Source organism: Raphanus sativus, chromosome 4 (genome assembly GCF_000801105.2).
Source record: "Raphanus sativus cultivar WK10039 chromosome 4, ASM80110v3, whole genome shotgun sequence".
In the NCBI taxonomy this organism is placed as follows: domain Eukaryota; kingdom Viridiplantae; phylum Streptophyta; class Magnoliopsida; order Brassicales; family Brassicaceae; genus Raphanus; species Raphanus sativus.
The window spans coordinates 1,899,148-1,914,085 of NC_079514.1; the positions used below are offsets into that span (position 1 = coordinate 1,899,148).

The 14,938-nt window shown below is 38.8% G+C and overlaps 3 protein-coding genes and 2 pseudogenes across 4 annotated transcripts; 2 read left to right on the plus strand and 3 right to left on the minus strand.

Annotated features, from left to right (window-relative positions):
• Window positions 1-696: 696 nt before the first annotated feature.
• On the plus strand, window positions 697-3,912 carry LOC108854639 (BRASSINOSTEROID INSENSITIVE 1-associated receptor kinase 1). Of its 2 annotated transcripts, XM_018628250.2 has the most exons (10): window positions 701-1,184; window positions 1,340-1,472; window positions 1,544-1,615; window positions 1,703-1,846; window positions 1,922-1,993; window positions 2,069-2,140; window positions 2,219-2,427; window positions 2,504-2,845; window positions 2,926-3,320; window positions 3,414-3,912. In XM_018628250.2, the coding sequence occupies exons 1-10, from the start codon at window positions 1,091-1,093 to the stop codon at window positions 3,735-3,737; spliced, it is 1,857 nt and encodes a 618-aa protein (XP_018483752.1). In that variant the 5' UTR covers window positions 701-1,090; the 3' UTR covers window positions 3,738-3,912. The 2 variants fall into 2 exon arrangements, with proteins under 2 accessions (XP_056864815.1, XP_018483752.1); XM_057008835.1 differs by having other exon boundaries at window positions 697-1,184; window positions 1,703-1,993.
• Window positions 3,913-4,103: 191 nt separating this feature from the next.
• On the minus strand, window positions 4,104-5,871 carry LOC108854641 (peroxidase 47). The gene is made up of 4 exons (XM_018628252.2): window positions 5,616-5,871; window positions 5,218-5,406; window positions 4,966-5,128; window positions 4,104-4,683 (listed from the first exon to the last, which is right to left on the minus strand). Exons 1-4 carry the CDS (start codon window positions 5,826-5,828, stop codon window positions 4,304-4,306), a joined length of 945 nt encoding a protein of 314 aa, XP_018483754.1. The 5' UTR covers window positions 5,829-5,871; the 3' UTR covers window positions 4,104-4,303.
• A 1,537-nt stretch (window positions 5,872-7,408) lies between these two features.
• On the minus strand, window positions 7,409-9,317 carry LOC130510492 (signal peptide peptidase-like 1). Its single transcript, XM_057006855.1, has 4 exons — window positions 9,152-9,317; window positions 8,107-8,984; window positions 7,814-8,014; window positions 7,409-7,682 (listed from the first exon to the last, which is right to left on the minus strand). Exons 2-4 carry the CDS (start codon window positions 8,905-8,907, stop codon window positions 7,563-7,565), a joined length of 1,122 nt encoding a protein of 373 aa, XP_056862835.1. The 5' UTR covers window positions 8,908-8,984; window positions 9,152-9,317; the 3' UTR covers window positions 7,409-7,562.
• A 914-nt stretch (window positions 9,318-10,231) lies between these two features.
• LOC130510973 (protein WEAK CHLOROPLAST MOVEMENT UNDER BLUE LIGHT-like 1) lies at window positions 10,232-12,377 on the minus strand (annotated as a pseudogene).
• Window positions 12,378-13,344: 967 nt separating this feature from the next.
• The window catches only part of LOC130512010 (cinnamoyl-CoA reductase 1-like), a 3,020-nt pseudogene continuing 1,426 nt past the window's right edge, over window positions 13,345-14,938 (plus strand).

Here is a 14,938-nt window from a genome sequence, read left to right on the forward strand (position 1 = left end):
AATATAACTACCGACAGAAATAATTAAAAAAAGTGTTTCAATAGAAATTAATTTTATGATTTTTATACATGTCAAGAAAGATTTTTGGTTTGATCCACACACCATATATTTTGTTTCAGTATATGCTAAAAAGATTATTTTCCTATTTTATTTTTTTGTATTTAGATATCATATTTTTCTTTGTTTTATATCCAGAATATTTAATTCTTAGATATTATTTTGCAATCCTACTGTACTCTTAAGAGTTTTTATTTCATTATTTGAAAATCCAAATCGCTGGACATAGCCCGCCCACACACACAAAAGAAAAACAAGATCCAGTATAAATTTAGCTGGGCCGATTTTGGACTCATTCTTTTGAAACAAGGGCTTGCTTAAATATACAGGTCATGGTGATGATGAAGAGATGGTATGTACGAAGTTGCACAGAAAAAAAAAGAGATGGTATGTATGACAAACCACCATTCACCATCATGCTGATACGAACATACATAACGAACACGATTCCAGTTTGAAGGCGTGCGCGTTTGACTTTGACCAGGATAAATACTCCACGTCACCATCTCTTTTGTCATTTTCTGCTCAATCTACCTTTTCACTGTAGCAACACTCTCTCAAGAGCAAAGTAAAAAAAAAAAAACTCTTGTGAAGAAAGAAAATTCTCTCTTCCATTACATTTTTTCTTCTTAATTATTCATTCCTTCTCCTCCTTCCTCCTCCTCTTCTCTGTTTCCATTTCTAAAAGGTATATTCGAGAAAGAAGAAAGAATCAATCAAACATATCTTCCTCTTTTCGTTTCCTGTCAAATCTTAATTCTCCACGGAGGGAAAGGAGTCAACGATCTGGAAGTTTCTGATCGGGGGATATAAAAGCTCAAAGTGTTTCGTTTCGTTGAAGGTTTCTCTTTAAATTTAGTCAACGGACGTCGAGGGCTTTGTGTTGTTGTATTAGTAGCTCAATTCGAGACTCGAGATCCTTAATTTAAGGGTTGGGTGGGTCAAAAAGGCTGGATCTTTTCCCTGATGTGTTATCGTCATCAAATGAAAGGATAATTCGTTTTTCTAGGGTTCGTAATCAATTGAAGCTGCAATGGAAGGAGGAAGAATGATGATGATGATACCTGGATTCTTCTGGCTGATTCTGCTTTTCGATTTGCTTCTCAGAACATCAGGCAACGCCGAAGGTCTCCCTCCTCCTTTTTCTCTCATTCTCTTTGTTAATTTGATGAAAAGTTGGTTGCTTTGAGACGGTTTAGCTCAGTCTTCACATTAATTAATTCTGATTTGCAATGTTGGACTGTGAATTTTGATTCTTGTTTGGTTAAATTAAACGTGACAGGTGATGCACTGAGTGCTCTGAAGAACAGTCTAAGCGACCCTAACAAGGTGCTTCAGAGTTGGGATGCTACTCTTGTTACCCCTTGTACCTGGTTTCATGTTACTTGCAGTCCTGACAATAGTGTTACTCGTGTGTAAGTTCTCTCATGAATATGATTCTGCTTCTTTTTTTTTCTTTCTACTAAGAATCTCATCTTTCACGCAGTGACCTTGGGAATGCCAATCTATCTGGCCAGCTTGTAGCGCAGCTTGGTCAGCTCCCAAACTTGCAGTACTTGTAAGTCTATCTATCTCTTCTTTAAACTATTTTGATAATGTCAGTTCAGTGAAAGTAGCTTTATATATTTTCTGTAATGAATGACAGGGAGCTTTATAGCAATAACATTACTGGGCCAATCCCAGAGCAGCTTGGTAATTTGACGGAATTGGTGAGCTTGGATCTTTACTTGAACAATCTCAGCGGTCCCATCCCATCATCTCTCGGCAGACTAAAGAAACTACGTTTCTTGTATGCACCCCCTCTTCTTTTAATACCTCTTTTTAGTAAGCATTCATGTGATGGTCTTTTGCTATTGGTGTTTAGGCGTCTTAATAACAATAGCTTATCTGGAGAGATTCCTAGGTCTTTGACTGCTGTCTCGTCTCTCCAAGTTCTGTAAGTCTCCTTTGAATTCTTTTCTGATTATTGTTTGGTATTAAATCAGAAAATGATATCATCTTTGAAATGCAGGGATCTCTCAAACAATCCTCTCACTGGAGATATTCCTGTTAATGGTTCCTTTTCACTTTTCACACCTATCAGGTTTTGCTTCTGCCTCCTACCTTAAACTATTGTGGACAGGCCAGAATGATCGATTAACTGTTTGAAAGTTTTCTGCAGTTTTGCCAACACCAAATTGACTCCCCTTCCTGCATCTCCGCCGCCTCCCCTCTCTCCTACACCGCCGTCACCTGGAGGGAGTAATAGAATTACTGGAGCAATTGCTGGAGGAGTTGCCGCAGGTGCTGCACTTCTATTCGCTGTTCCTGCCATTGCACTTGCTTTGTGGCGAAGGAAAAAACCACAGGAACACTTCTTTGATGTACCAGGTCAGCGAAACTTCCGTTTTGCCTGTTTTCTCGTTGACACTTCTCTGGCTGAATGTTTGTTTTATTACTGTTGCAGCGGAAGAGGACCCAGAGGTTCATTTAGGACAGCTCAAGAGGTTTTCATTACGTGAACTACAAGTTGCTTCGGATAACTTTAGCAACAAGAACATATTGGGTAGAGGTGGTTTCGGTAAAGTTTATAAAGGACGGTTAGCTGATGGTACTTTAGTGGCGGTTAAAAGACTGAAAGAGGAACGCACCCAAGGTGGTGAACTGCAGTTCCAGACCGAAGTTGAGATGATCAGTATGGCGGTTCATAGAAACCTGCTTCGGCTTCGTGGCTTTTGCATGACTCCCACAGAGAGATTGCTTGTGTATCCCTACATGGCTAATGGAAGTGTTGCCTCCTGTTTAAGAGGTATCTCTTATCTCGTAGTCTTATTCCCTGGCCTTCGAGTGTTGATCTGTGAGTAAGGTTATATTTTATCTTCTTCTTAGAACGTCCGGAGTCACAGCCACCACTTGATTGGCCAAAGAGACAGGGTATTGCGTTGGGATCAGCAAGGGGGCTTGCGTATTTACATGACCATTGCGACCCAAAGATCATTCATCGAGATGTGAAAGCTGCAAATATATTACTGGACGAAGACTTTGAAGCCGTGGTTGGAGATTTTGGGCTGGCAAAGCTCATGGACTACAAAGACACACATGTGACAACTGCAGTGCGTGGTACGATCGGTCATATAGCCCCTGAGTACCTCTCTACGGGAAAATCGTCTGAGAAAACCGATGTGTTTGGTTATGGAGTCATGCTTCTTGAGCTTATTACTGGACAAAGGGCTTTTGATCTTGCTCGCCTTGCCAATGACGATGATGTCATGTTACTAGACTGGGTATACGCTTGTTACCCATTTGCATAGTTCATGATCTGGTGTTGCTTTTGTGTTGTGTTAGTTATGTGTGTTTGTTTTGGTACCATTCAACAGGTGAAAGGGTTGTTGAAAGAGAAGAAACTGGAAGCGCTAGTAGATGTTGATCTTCAGGGTAACTACATAGACGAGGAAGTGGAGAAGCTAATCCAAGTGGCTCTGCTCTGCACACAGAGTTCACCGATGGAAAGACCCAAAATGTCTGAAGTCGTGAGAATGCTTGAAGGAGATGGTTTAGCTGAGAGATGGGAAGAGTGGCAAAAGGAGGAAATGTTCAGACAAGATTTCAACTACCAAAACTATAACCAACCGAACACTGGTTGGCTTATAGGTGATTCTACTTCCCACATTGAAAATGAATACCCCTCTGGTCCAAGATAATAAGATTCGTTACACTGAATGCTTTCTCTTGTCTTTATTTTTTTTTACTTCTTTTGTATTTATTGAGGGTTTTAGTTTCTGCTGCTCCATGTTGTGGTTTCTTAAGTTGGTACAGGCAGGAGGATTCAGATTGGGTTTGTAATCTTTATATGAAAGAGATTTGAATGTTGTTGAAGGCTAAAAACCTAAAACATGACTTTAGTAGTTACTTCTTGAGGATTGTTGTCACGTGATTCACATTTTGTATCTCATCAACTGTACATGTTACAGGTTTATAAATTGTTTTGGACATTTTTGGCTGTCTTGGGATTTATAGTTCTTGGCCCTATAATAGAGACAAAGATCATATTTGTAAAAGACATGGTATACAATAAAGTCTCGACCATATTTTATAGATATATTATTCTAAAACCCACAAACAACAAGTGGACAATTACATATTACAAACACCATATTTATATATGGTAGCAGAAGAGATTCATCATGAATCATATGATGAGAGTAGAGACATAACTAAAGGTAGGAGTACTGATACAAATATCATACTAAATACATTTGGCATATGCTTAGTTAAGAATGCGACAATTTTTACGGACTTCACCTTGAGAGCCAAGTTTAACATCAAGATTGCTCATCTTTTGCATGGCCATTTGGAAGTCAAAGAAAAACTTAGCTTGGTTAAAGGCATAGCCATTAACAATATTCCTGGTCGCCGGAGTGTTGGATAAGGTTTGGTCTGAAAAGAGCACTCCTGATTTTCTCTGAAGGGCATTGAAATAGGCATTGTCGAAGTTGTTGCGCGTGGCATCAAATGGTTGCTCTGCATTGTCACCAGCACTACAAGTTTTAGTGAGAGTGGTTACAAAGGAAGAGTCCATTGAAGAATCTGGTGTGGTAAGTCTGGCTTTGAAGGATGAGCATCGTGCTACTCCAAGAGTATGTGCTCCTATTATACATAGTCCACAGATAAAGTTAGAACCCATATTGTTTAGTTTCAAAAAAAAGAGTTAGAACCCATGAAATAATGTTATACTATATGTTACACAAATTACATTTTCCAATGAACTAATTTAATAGTAGCAAAAATTAAAGTAAATTTAAATAGAATAAAGAGTAACTATTAAATCAGTAAAACATTTTTTTTGTTCTAACAAATTGATATTTTAATAATTTGAAATAGATGTACACAAGAAAGGAATCGAAGAGTGTTTGTAAATAAACAACTTACCTGAGAGAGCAACAACATCTTGTGGAGTGAAGCCACGTTGGCCAAAAGTCTGGATGAGTTGAGAGGCATTGAGAAATGGTGAAGGGAGATTTCTTGTATCTTCTATCTTTGATCTTTTGCCATCAAATCTTCCTTTTGGTATTTGATAATATGGACCATTAGCCTAAAATTAACAAGCCAATTACAAATTATATTCAAGTATAAAACCATCATCATCATAATATATAGTATAATCACAAATGATCAGCTTACTGAAAAGACAGCATCTCTAGCAGCCATTGCAATAATATCTGCGCAAGATACAACTCCTGGACATCTAGCCTCAATTTTCTTTTTTGCATCGTCTATGATCTCGTAGCCACGTAGACTCAGATTCGCAGGTGAATCCTTTTCTGCAGTGTTGTCTTTTGTTGAGTCTAGCAGAATCGACGCATCACATCCCTTAATAGAACAATTAAAAAGAACAACTTAGATTTTCAAAACTTATTTTAGGATCTTCTACTTTATGAGAGCATAAAACATCTGTCCCAAGTAGAATTATACTCACAATGGAACTAACTTCTTGTGCTAAACCAGTAGCTCAGTGCATTTTTGGTTTTTCTATGCACGTTAATACAATTTTAATATGGAGACTTAAGAGAAAACACTACCTCAATGAAACAGTCGTGGAAGAGCATGCGGATAAGACCTGCGGCCAAAGTGGGATCGGCTTGAAGAGCATTGTTAACAGTATTTGTCACAATCTGTTCTGCGGCAGGACAGCTCATCAAGTAGTAACCCATACTCAACCCCTTCACGTTATAAGGAAGACCAATAATTACATGCATCAGCATAATCACGCTCAACAAATTTGCCCTAACCATCTTTTATTATTACTTTTATGCGATGTATATATTCTGTTTTAAAGCTTTTGTCTTGTGTTTTAGTATGATCACTTATCGCTTATATATATAGTAGTATGGAGTCTCGCACTTATACACGCCTCATGATATTGGAGTGGTTAGAACATGAACCGTGTAAACCCAAATTGTATAATTGTGTATTGGTCCCATGATGGGATAGTGCTCTATTGCGCCGTCCCGTTTTATCTTATCACAGTGAAAATTCAACTTATTTTATTCTTAATGGCTGACCTAATTTGCATGTTATTGCATGGAAAGTGGCACGTTGTGTTGACTCATACGACCATTTCTTTACTTTGCCAAAAACTTCAAACCGCTTTGTCCACATAAGACCATTTCTTACTATAATACCAACAAGTTATATTATTTTTAAACGAAACTTGTGTAGGTATTGTAAGATGAATGTGTATTTCACTTCAGATCAGATAATATATAATTAATATTGCAAAAGAGCTTAATGAACAAAATTAGAGTGTTTGATGCCAAAAATAATTACAACTTATAAACATGGTGATTTAAGAGTCAACGGCAACACAAAACTTTTAACATGATGGTGATTTGAGAATTTAAAACAAACGAGAGCCAAAAAAAGATTAGACTGACTCCATATTGTTTCTTTAAAATCTGATTATACCAAATGTCTTCAGCAAAAAATCTTAGTTCTGGTGTTAAAGTTTTATGGGATATTGACACAAAATTAATTGGGCATTAGTGAATTTTCCTAGGTTTGATGTTGATCTTCTAGAAATGTGGGCGGTGTTCTCATAAAATATTATAGCTATTTACAAGGAACCAATCTCGAACTTGTTTTTGGTTATAAAATGTCGAAAACTAGTTTGACTATATCAATCAGTGCTGAGTAAGATAAGGGGGCGGTTTGATTAGCCACTAGTGATTAATATATCCAAAACTTAGATGCATGTATGATTGAAGTGAAGTTCAAGAAACAAAAGTCAAACGAGAAAGCGAGACATGTAGCTGGCTTCCATTAGCTAGCGAGACATCCCATAGAAATGGACAAGAGAGTTTGCTATTTTTAATGTAATCGCATGACGATTTTCACTTTGTAACTGAGTGCTTTCGACGCGGAACTTTGTAGTGCTACATTGTTCCACTTCATTATCCTGTAAGGACAACAAGAACATATGATCCAAGAAATGTTTTTATTCTTTTTGTTAAATCTGGACAATATGTTTGACTTAATGTACACTTCTACATAGAGTTGGGTCTACATTGTAAATGTGTATTTCTTTATCGAATTTCCTCATTGTTTTGGTTAGCTTTGGCCATTGTGTCTCCTCAATTAGTATATGTAGGATGACAAGGAAAGGCCACTGATTATAATACAAAGTTTGAATATATAAACACATGGAATTTTGCTTAGTTTTAAATAAACGATATTTTTTTTTAATTCAATATGATTTGTCCCAATAAAACGTTATACACTTAGGTTTACACACTTAGAAACTAGAACTTAAATGTATATTTTTTCTTCATTGAACTTATCTATATAATTCCTTGAAAATTTTGGTTGCATCATGTAATGTATATAATGCAATAAAACGAGATATAATACTTGTGTTATTTTTTTCTTTTTACATGAGAATACAAGAACACCTGATCTGTTATCGTTCTACTAAACGTCTCTGTGTTTCTTTTTAAATGTTGCTGAGCAATGTTTTGATTTATATAAACTCAGATCTCTACTTCATGAGATTTCTCAGTGGGATTGGATAATGCTGGACCATCCCACAGCTCCGCAAGATCCTTTCTACGCCATGACATGAAGATCACCGGTCCTAATGTAGATGGTACCTATATTTGAAACCGAGTTTAAACATCATAATCTCACATATACGTCACACTATTCAGGAAAAATTCATAAAACCATGACTTATTGTATAGTACAAGAAAAATTCATATCAACAAAATTTCGGTTCAAGTACCAGATAAAGTAGAGCAGGCTGAGGTGAGTGGGTCAAGACACCTGCAGCTAGAGCCGAGACCAAGCCAATGGCGTATCCAGGAAGTGCATACCATATGTATTTGTGTCCCTTGGATGATTTTAGATCAAAAAGATTCACCACATCTCTACTTTTCCGATAGTCAAAGCAGAGAACCAAAGCCAAAAGCATCGCAGGAATAGCCTGAAACAAACAGAACAGAACAGTTAAACACGTTAATACAAATCTAGTGGACGGACACATGGGAAGAAACCAAAAGGGTTTTGATCTGTTACCATGTCACCAAGACCAAGCATCATGAACTCCGAGGCACTCACACCAGGCACCACACCGCCCAATAAGTTCCTCGGAAACACTATCTTAACCGGCAGTTCCAGTTTCTTTGTGATCAGCTGCAGTCCAGGGAGATTCAAACTGTTGGCTACCGTATGAACCGGGTTAGACGCTTTTTGAGTAGCCACGGAGACCATAACGTTAGCACCAAAGAACCTCTCAGAGAAGAAAACCCAGAAGATGTCATAAACAAAGAGACACACGAGGAGCATAGCACACGTTTTGATGTTAGGAAGACGAACATGGCTGACGAAGGCAATACAGATAGAGATCCCAAGCAGATTGTTCAACACCCAATGACCAGAGACAAGCCACGCCACGACAGTCACGACACAACCCACCAGCAGCAACCCTTGCATCCTCGTGAAAGACTTGGAGCAGCAGCGCGAGAGGAAAGGATCAGAGAGACCGAGCTGAGACTTGAGGTACAGCGCATAAGGCGATAGCCAAAAGAAGAGAGAGGAGACGGAGGCAACGGCTGTGAAGGCGGTGAGGAGCTGAGAAACGGAGGAGAAGAGATAGAACATGAGAAGCAGACTGCAGGAGCTCATGACTGGGATCATTAACGCCTGAGAGGTGTCTAGCGTGATGGAAGCTTGGGAGAAGTCACGGTTCCTTTCCATCTCTTTGCCGTAGTTGAGCGCACGGAAAGCAGACGCAAACGTCACGGTGACAGCTGTCAGAATCAGAGTGGCTGGAGCAGGCTCTAACAGATGCAAAAGAGTGTCCATGTCCATGTCCATGATGATCAGGAAAAAGAGAGTTCCTTTTTGATTATAATATATAACACCAAAGCCTCGTGCTTGAGATAATGTTGAACCTACAAAAGATAGAACAACCAAAGCTTCAAGCTTTATGAGATTTACGTGGCTATTTCTTCATTAATAAACCCTAAAGGAACTCAATTTCGCATTCCGATGAATCGATTTCGAGGAGTTTGTTTCTCCGATCGAGGAGATAAGAAGCATAGAGATTGCAGACACTTACAACGAGAGGGAGATTAGATCGAGAGAGAGGTTTCTCCTCCACCTGAGAAACCCTAAACGCGTTGTTGGGATCCCTTGCAGAGAGGCTTCAATGGGGATCTAAACTCTAAAGGTTTCAGACGCGTGTGTGAGAAGAGGTTTACGGTGTATCACTCAGTTACACATGTATTAGCAAATGGAGTCAACGTATTATGATTTATTTTCTAATATTTAATTAACTACCTATTATTTTATTTTATTTATTTCACTATATAAATTTGTTTTTTCTCGGTCTTCTTATTAGCCCAAAGATTTTTTATTCTGAAAACAAGTGAGGACATAGTAGCTTCCTTGTATTCAGGTTTTCAAGAACATAAAGCAGGAGGGTGTGTGTTAACTTTGAGGCTGGTTATGGTAGGGCTCTTCTCATGACACTTGAGACTACTAACATGTTGCTTATGAGTCCCATGAGCCAAATGCCTCATTCACGAGGAATCCATCAGCTTGACATTGAAACCAGGAAGGTATTGTTTCAGAGTGTTTGAGAAAGATGGAGTGGATATCTCTTATGAGTGACATTACTATTGATGGTAAAGGAAGGTGATCATCAATAGGCTGGATAACAATAGGCTTTGAAGGTGGGACATGTGTGACTGGTATGGGATGGTTCAGGATCTTGCTACTGCGAATGCCCCCAATGCCTGGTGATGGCTCTCAATTGTTGTTGGTTCTCTTGGGAATATTAGAATGTACTCAAGCAACACAATGAGGCAGGCAAAGACGGCTTTCCCTGGACTTGGTGCAACTGTAACTCATGTGGATGCTACTTTTAATGGGAAGTATATAGTTGGTACAACTGTTACTTATCTGACTGTTATTTGTACCCTTTTCACCGACAAGGCTGGCAAAACAAAACTACTTTGGTGTGACTGACTTTTAACTTGGTCATATTTTAGTTTTCACTTGAAAGAAAGAAGCTATGTTGAAATGAAAGATGTAACATGAAGAAAGTTTATCTAAAACTGAGGATTTCTTTTATAGTAGTATTAGTAAAAACATTTATATAGTTTTTTACATAATCAATTTCTTCCTCATATCAAACTCATTTAGGTGACTTCTTCTTCTTCCTCATCAAGAACATAAAAAATCTTGGGAAGAATTTCTTCTTTTTCTTTACAGGAATCTCAGGTGGGATTGGATTTGTATCAGTTCTATTAGACTCATTTTCTTTCTCCTTTGACACTTGTAAGCTTCTTTCATGACTCTTCTCTATCTTAACTTCATTCTCTCTCTTTACTTTATGTTCTTCCCTCCATTTTCTCAGCTCTTGTTCTACACCTAACTTCCCTTCTTTAGCCTTCTCAGCCTTCTCAGTTACTTCTCCAAGTCTTTCCTTTCTCAGAACCATCTCTCTGTTAACTTCTTCCAATTTCTCCAAGCTTATCTTCTCTCTTTCTTTAGCTTCCTCAATCTCACAAACCGCTGCTGCAACCCTTTCTTCTACCTCATGACCACGCTTGCTAAGCTCATAGTACTCCTCTAACGTGAGCGTCACGCTTCTCGGAGAATCAACATCATTTTCCTTCGAATCAGACTCACTCTCCTGCAATGCCTTGATAGCAGCTAATGCCAATCTCTCTGAAGCCTTAACAGACTCAATTTCTTTCTGAGCTGCGAGTAATCTCCCTTCCATTGCACTTGCTCCAGCCTTTGCTCGCTCTGCTTCTTCTCGAGACTTCCTCAGCTCTTCACGAGCGAGTTCAGCTAATGATTTCGCTTCATCAGCCTCTTTAGCTGCTTGCTGCAGCTGCTTTGGTAGCTCCACCATCTCCTCTCTAACTTCCTTTTCCTTGGACTCAACGAGAGCTATCTCGAATCTAGTCATGTCTATCTCAGCTTCTAGTGATGCTACCGATGATGAAGCCATCCCTTCTCTTTGTTTAACTGAGTCAAGCGCTGACTTCTCTTTCTCGAGTTCCACTCTCAAGGATGATGATGCTAACTTCAAGCGTTTCACTTCAGATGCTGCCTTCTCTATATTCATGTAGACTCCTTCTAGCTCCTTCTTTGCAGAAGCAACAGCTGTTTGAGTTTCCTGATCACGCAACACGGCTGCTTCGATCTTATGTTCCTCCGCTTCCAAATGAGAAGAATGTGCGCATTCCAACGACTCCTTTGTAGCTATCAGCTCTATAGTCAGCTCTTCAACTCTCTTCTCAACTTCTTTAGAAGCCAAAACCGCTTCCTCTGCTTCCTTCACAGCCATATCTTTCTCTTTCACCAAATCATCATGCTCCTTCTGCATAGTTTTGTATCTCTTCCTTGACAGATTCCAGTTCTGAAATGGCAGTTGTGTGTCTGGCTTGAGCCACTTCAAGCTGTGCTTTAGATGCAACGCTAGCTTCACCAGCTACTCCTTGTTCCATCTCCTCAACTCTCAGCTTTGCAAGCTCGGAGTCCTGCTTTGCTTGTTTCTCTTCTGTTTCCGCCTTTTCAAGACTTAGCTTCAGCTCTTCTATGAGTCTCTTTGTGCTCTCTAACTCCTCAACCGTTTGCAGTTTTGACATCTCAACGGTCTCTAATTGTTTCTTGTACTCAGGAATCTGCTCTTCAATCTCTTTGAGCTCTTGTTCCACATACTTGCGTCGCTGCAATAAAAAAAATAAAAGTGAGCACAAGCGTTGGCCAATATAAGGTAACAACAAAGTCATAAACATTACCTCAACTACTTGCATTCTATGTGCTTTCCAGTCAGTGATTCCTCCAAATTTTGAGACAGCTTCTTTAACGGATTCAATGGGTGATGTTGTGTCAATGGAATCACTGTAAGAATCAAGACTTTTGGGCGTCTCATTGCTCAATGGTGATGATGATCCGAGTGTTCTTGGAGATCCAAGGCTTCTTTGGGAAGAAAGAGATCTTGTAGACACTCCATTCTTGTTGTGGTGCCCTCTGACCTATACTTGGTCTTCACGTGAGGCAGACCAATCTCAGAAACAAACAGGTGTAGTAGTGTTAGAAGAAGAAGAAGAAGAATCTTGTGCTTCTTCTGCTTGGCTGCTTGATAAACTGGTGGGGGAAAAAGTGTCATTCATGTAAACTTTCCCATTTTCAGTTGAATCTTCATTGTCTTGAGATTGTTGCATTGCTTGGGGTTGCTCCAACTCAGACTGCTTCCTATTGTTTGATGTCACACTAGGTTCTTCTGGAGGAGGAGATACTGCTTTTGCTAATTTCAAATCCTCCATTGGAGAAGTTAGAAAGGCAAAACTTTTACAAGAGAAACGTTTAAAGAAAGAATCAAATAGAGAGGAAAAATGAAGAAAGCAGAGAAGAATTAATGATATTTGTGATTAAGAAGGTCTTTAGGTAAAGTAAAGAGAGGTACACAATTCAAAAGTCTATAATTAGAAAAGAGATATGTGTGATGATGAATGATGAAACCTCTCCAATTTTAGCTTTGTTTCTATTGTTCATTCAATTATACGTTACAGAAGTACACTTCGATGTTTTGTAACATATTTACCGGATATAGGCATTTGAGCCTAATTACCCTTAATCGAGATATGTTCTGTTGTATCTCTCTGTCGCATACAACCTGATAACAAGTCAAAGATTCACTTTCACAACCAGCAGACAAACATTTGATATAAAAAAATATATTATATTCTCGTATACAATAGGCCAAAGATGTTAGCATGTTGGTTGGTCCGGTTCTTCAACTTAGCAAGATTCTGAAAAATGGAAGCACAGATGAAATAACCAAAGCTGTCTCTTTACTATTTGTCCAAATAGGTTCTGCTCAAGCCGTTACAACACCTGAAACCCAAGGGACGATAGTAAACGCTTTTGGGTAGTTGTTTCTGTATGACTCAAGCCGTTACAACACCTGTAATCCATTAACACAACTTGTTTACTTTAAGTACTAGCTAACTGATTAAAAAAAACATGTGAAAGAGTATTCTGTAAAAGACCGTTTTACCCATGTCTTACCGAACAGCGAACGTGGTTGGTAATTAATGCAAAAACGATTCGTTTAATGCAAAAGGCTGGTTTACCCCTGTCTTAAACTCGACCATAACAAAGCTGTGTGAAAGGAAGGATAAAAAGCGTCTTTTGAAATTAGTAACAGCTAATTAAAAGAAAATCATATATACGCAAAAATCTACAGTAATCTCTCTCTCTGTCTGTCACACAAGCTAATAAAGTAAAATAATGAAAATACTGGTCACCGGCTCTTCTGGTTACTTAGGCGCACGACTCTGCCACGCCCTCCTCCGTCGCTGCCACTCCGTACGCGCCTTGGTCCGCCGCACAAGCGACGTATCTTCACTTCCTCCAGTAAATGACGCTTTCGAGCTAGCTTACGGAGACGTAACGGACTACCGTTCTTTAACGGAAGCTTGCTCCGGTTGCGAGATCGTTTTCCACGCCGCGGCTCTTGTTGAGCCTTGGCTTCCTGATCCATCAAAATTCGTTACGGTAAAGCGTTTTCTTCCCATATCTTAACTTTAGGTTTAGACAATGAAGGAGACGAAGACTGTACAGAGGGTTATCTATGCGTCATCTTTTCTTTGCACTTGGGTCTACGGTCTACCGATGGATCTGTTGCTGATGAGGATCAAGTATGTATGATATGTTCTCAGTTTTCATAAGTTGTGTTTTCATTTTGATATGATCTCTGAAGTTGACATGCAACGACAAAGATAGCTTTCTAAAACAAACAAAAATCAGGAAGTGGCTCATGAGGATTACAAAAGAAAAACTTTTTCAGAACGAAAAAAACAGAATTGGCTAAAAGAAAAAGGACAAAAGTCTTAATACTTCCATCCCATCGCTAAACAGAGGAAGCGAGGATCGAATAACTGAGCTTCCTTAAAAGGCTACTCAAGCATCATCCAACACAATTACCATTTCAACAAAAGTTGAGACCTTCGGAATATCTCTTAACTCCTCGATGATCAAATTTTTATCTTCAAGATCGGGTTTCACAGAGATTATTGCCTTCTTTAAACGCTTAGAGTTAGCTAGGATATACATCACAAATTCTTTCTCTTCTTCTCTGCCTCCATATTCTATATACTCAAAAGATTTGAGTTGTGACGACAAGCATCCAGGAATAGAACTTGTTGGATCCATGAAAGTGGGATCCCTTCTGGGGTAAATGCCTGAGAAGCAATGAAGGTTCTATATTAAGTAAATAATGACTAACATTTTTAGTCCGTTGAAGTTAAAAGAAGAGGCTGATATATATACGTACATAATCGACCAAAAGTTCTGTAAGTTTTGGAGCATTTTTAAGTAAAAGTACGAGTGCTTCCAACCAGTCTGATCTATGTGGATATTCTCTAACTTCATAAGTCGAGAGAACTTGACGGTGCTAAAGGGCAAAACCTACAACGAAACAAACGAGAACATATACAGTTAATTATATGTGACAATGTAACCAAAACTAACAGGTTTGTTACACAGATAAAGAGATGATGACAAAAAAAAAGTTACACAGATAAAGAGATAGAGAGCTACCACTTGATCAGGCATATACAACACAAGAGACTGGACTGCTGAAAGAGATGTTTTCGACTTGTCGATATTGGGGAAAGACTTACATTGATTAATGCAAACTCAAGACAAGGCATGTCCTCATTGAGAAAGAGTCTCCAGAATGATCAAATGATGGTTAAGTCTAATAATGCCGGAGTATCGATAGCTAAACACTTACCGGTATCTACTACCTCATCCTCATCTGGCAGTGAGGAAATAATCTCATCACTAACATAGAATAAGCCTCCTAAAGAAGGAATTTTCA

What these genes read in the sequence shown, in the direction of transcription:
- LOC108854639 (XM_057008835.1), top strand. Translation starts at nt 1,091, where the DNA reads ATGGAAGGAGGAAGAATGATGATGATGATACCTGGATTCTTCTGGCTG. An exon ending in AACATCAGGCAACGCCGAAG is followed by an intron (nt 1,185 to 1,339) that starts GTCTCCCTCCTC and finishes TAAACGTGACAG; the next exon opens with GTGATGCACTGAGTGCTCTG. An exon ending in ATGTCATGTTACTAGACTGG is followed by an intron (nt 3,321 to 3,413) that starts GTATACGCTTGT and finishes ACCATTCAACAG; the next exon opens with GTGAAAGGGTTGTTGAAAGA.
- LOC108854641 (XM_018628252.2), bottom strand. Translation starts at nt 5,828, where the DNA reads ATGGTTAGGGCAAATTTGTTGAGCGTGATTATGCTGATGCATGTAATT. An exon ending in TCCACGACTGTTTCATTGAG is followed by an intron (nt 5,407 to 5,615) that starts GTAGTGTTTTCT and finishes TGTTCTATTAAG; the next exon opens with GGATGTGATGCGTCGATTCT. An exon ending in AGATGTTGTTGCTCTCTCAG is followed by an intron (nt 4,684 to 4,965) that starts GTAAGTTGTTTA and finishes TATGTATAATAG; the next exon opens with GAGCACATACTCTTGGAGTA.
- LOC130510492 (XM_057006855.1), bottom strand. Translation starts at nt 8,907, where the DNA reads ATGGACATGGACATGGACACTCTTTTGCATCTGTTAGAGCCTGCTCCA. An exon ending in TGCTTGGTCTTGGTGACATG is followed by an intron (nt 8,015 to 8,106) that starts GTAACAGATCAA and finishes TGTTTGTTTCAG; the next exon opens with GCTATTCCTGCGATGCTTTT. An exon ending in AGCCTGCTCTACTTTATCTG is followed by an intron (nt 7,683 to 7,813) that starts GTACTTGAACCG and finishes TTTCAAATATAG; the next exon opens with GTACCATCTACATTAGGACC.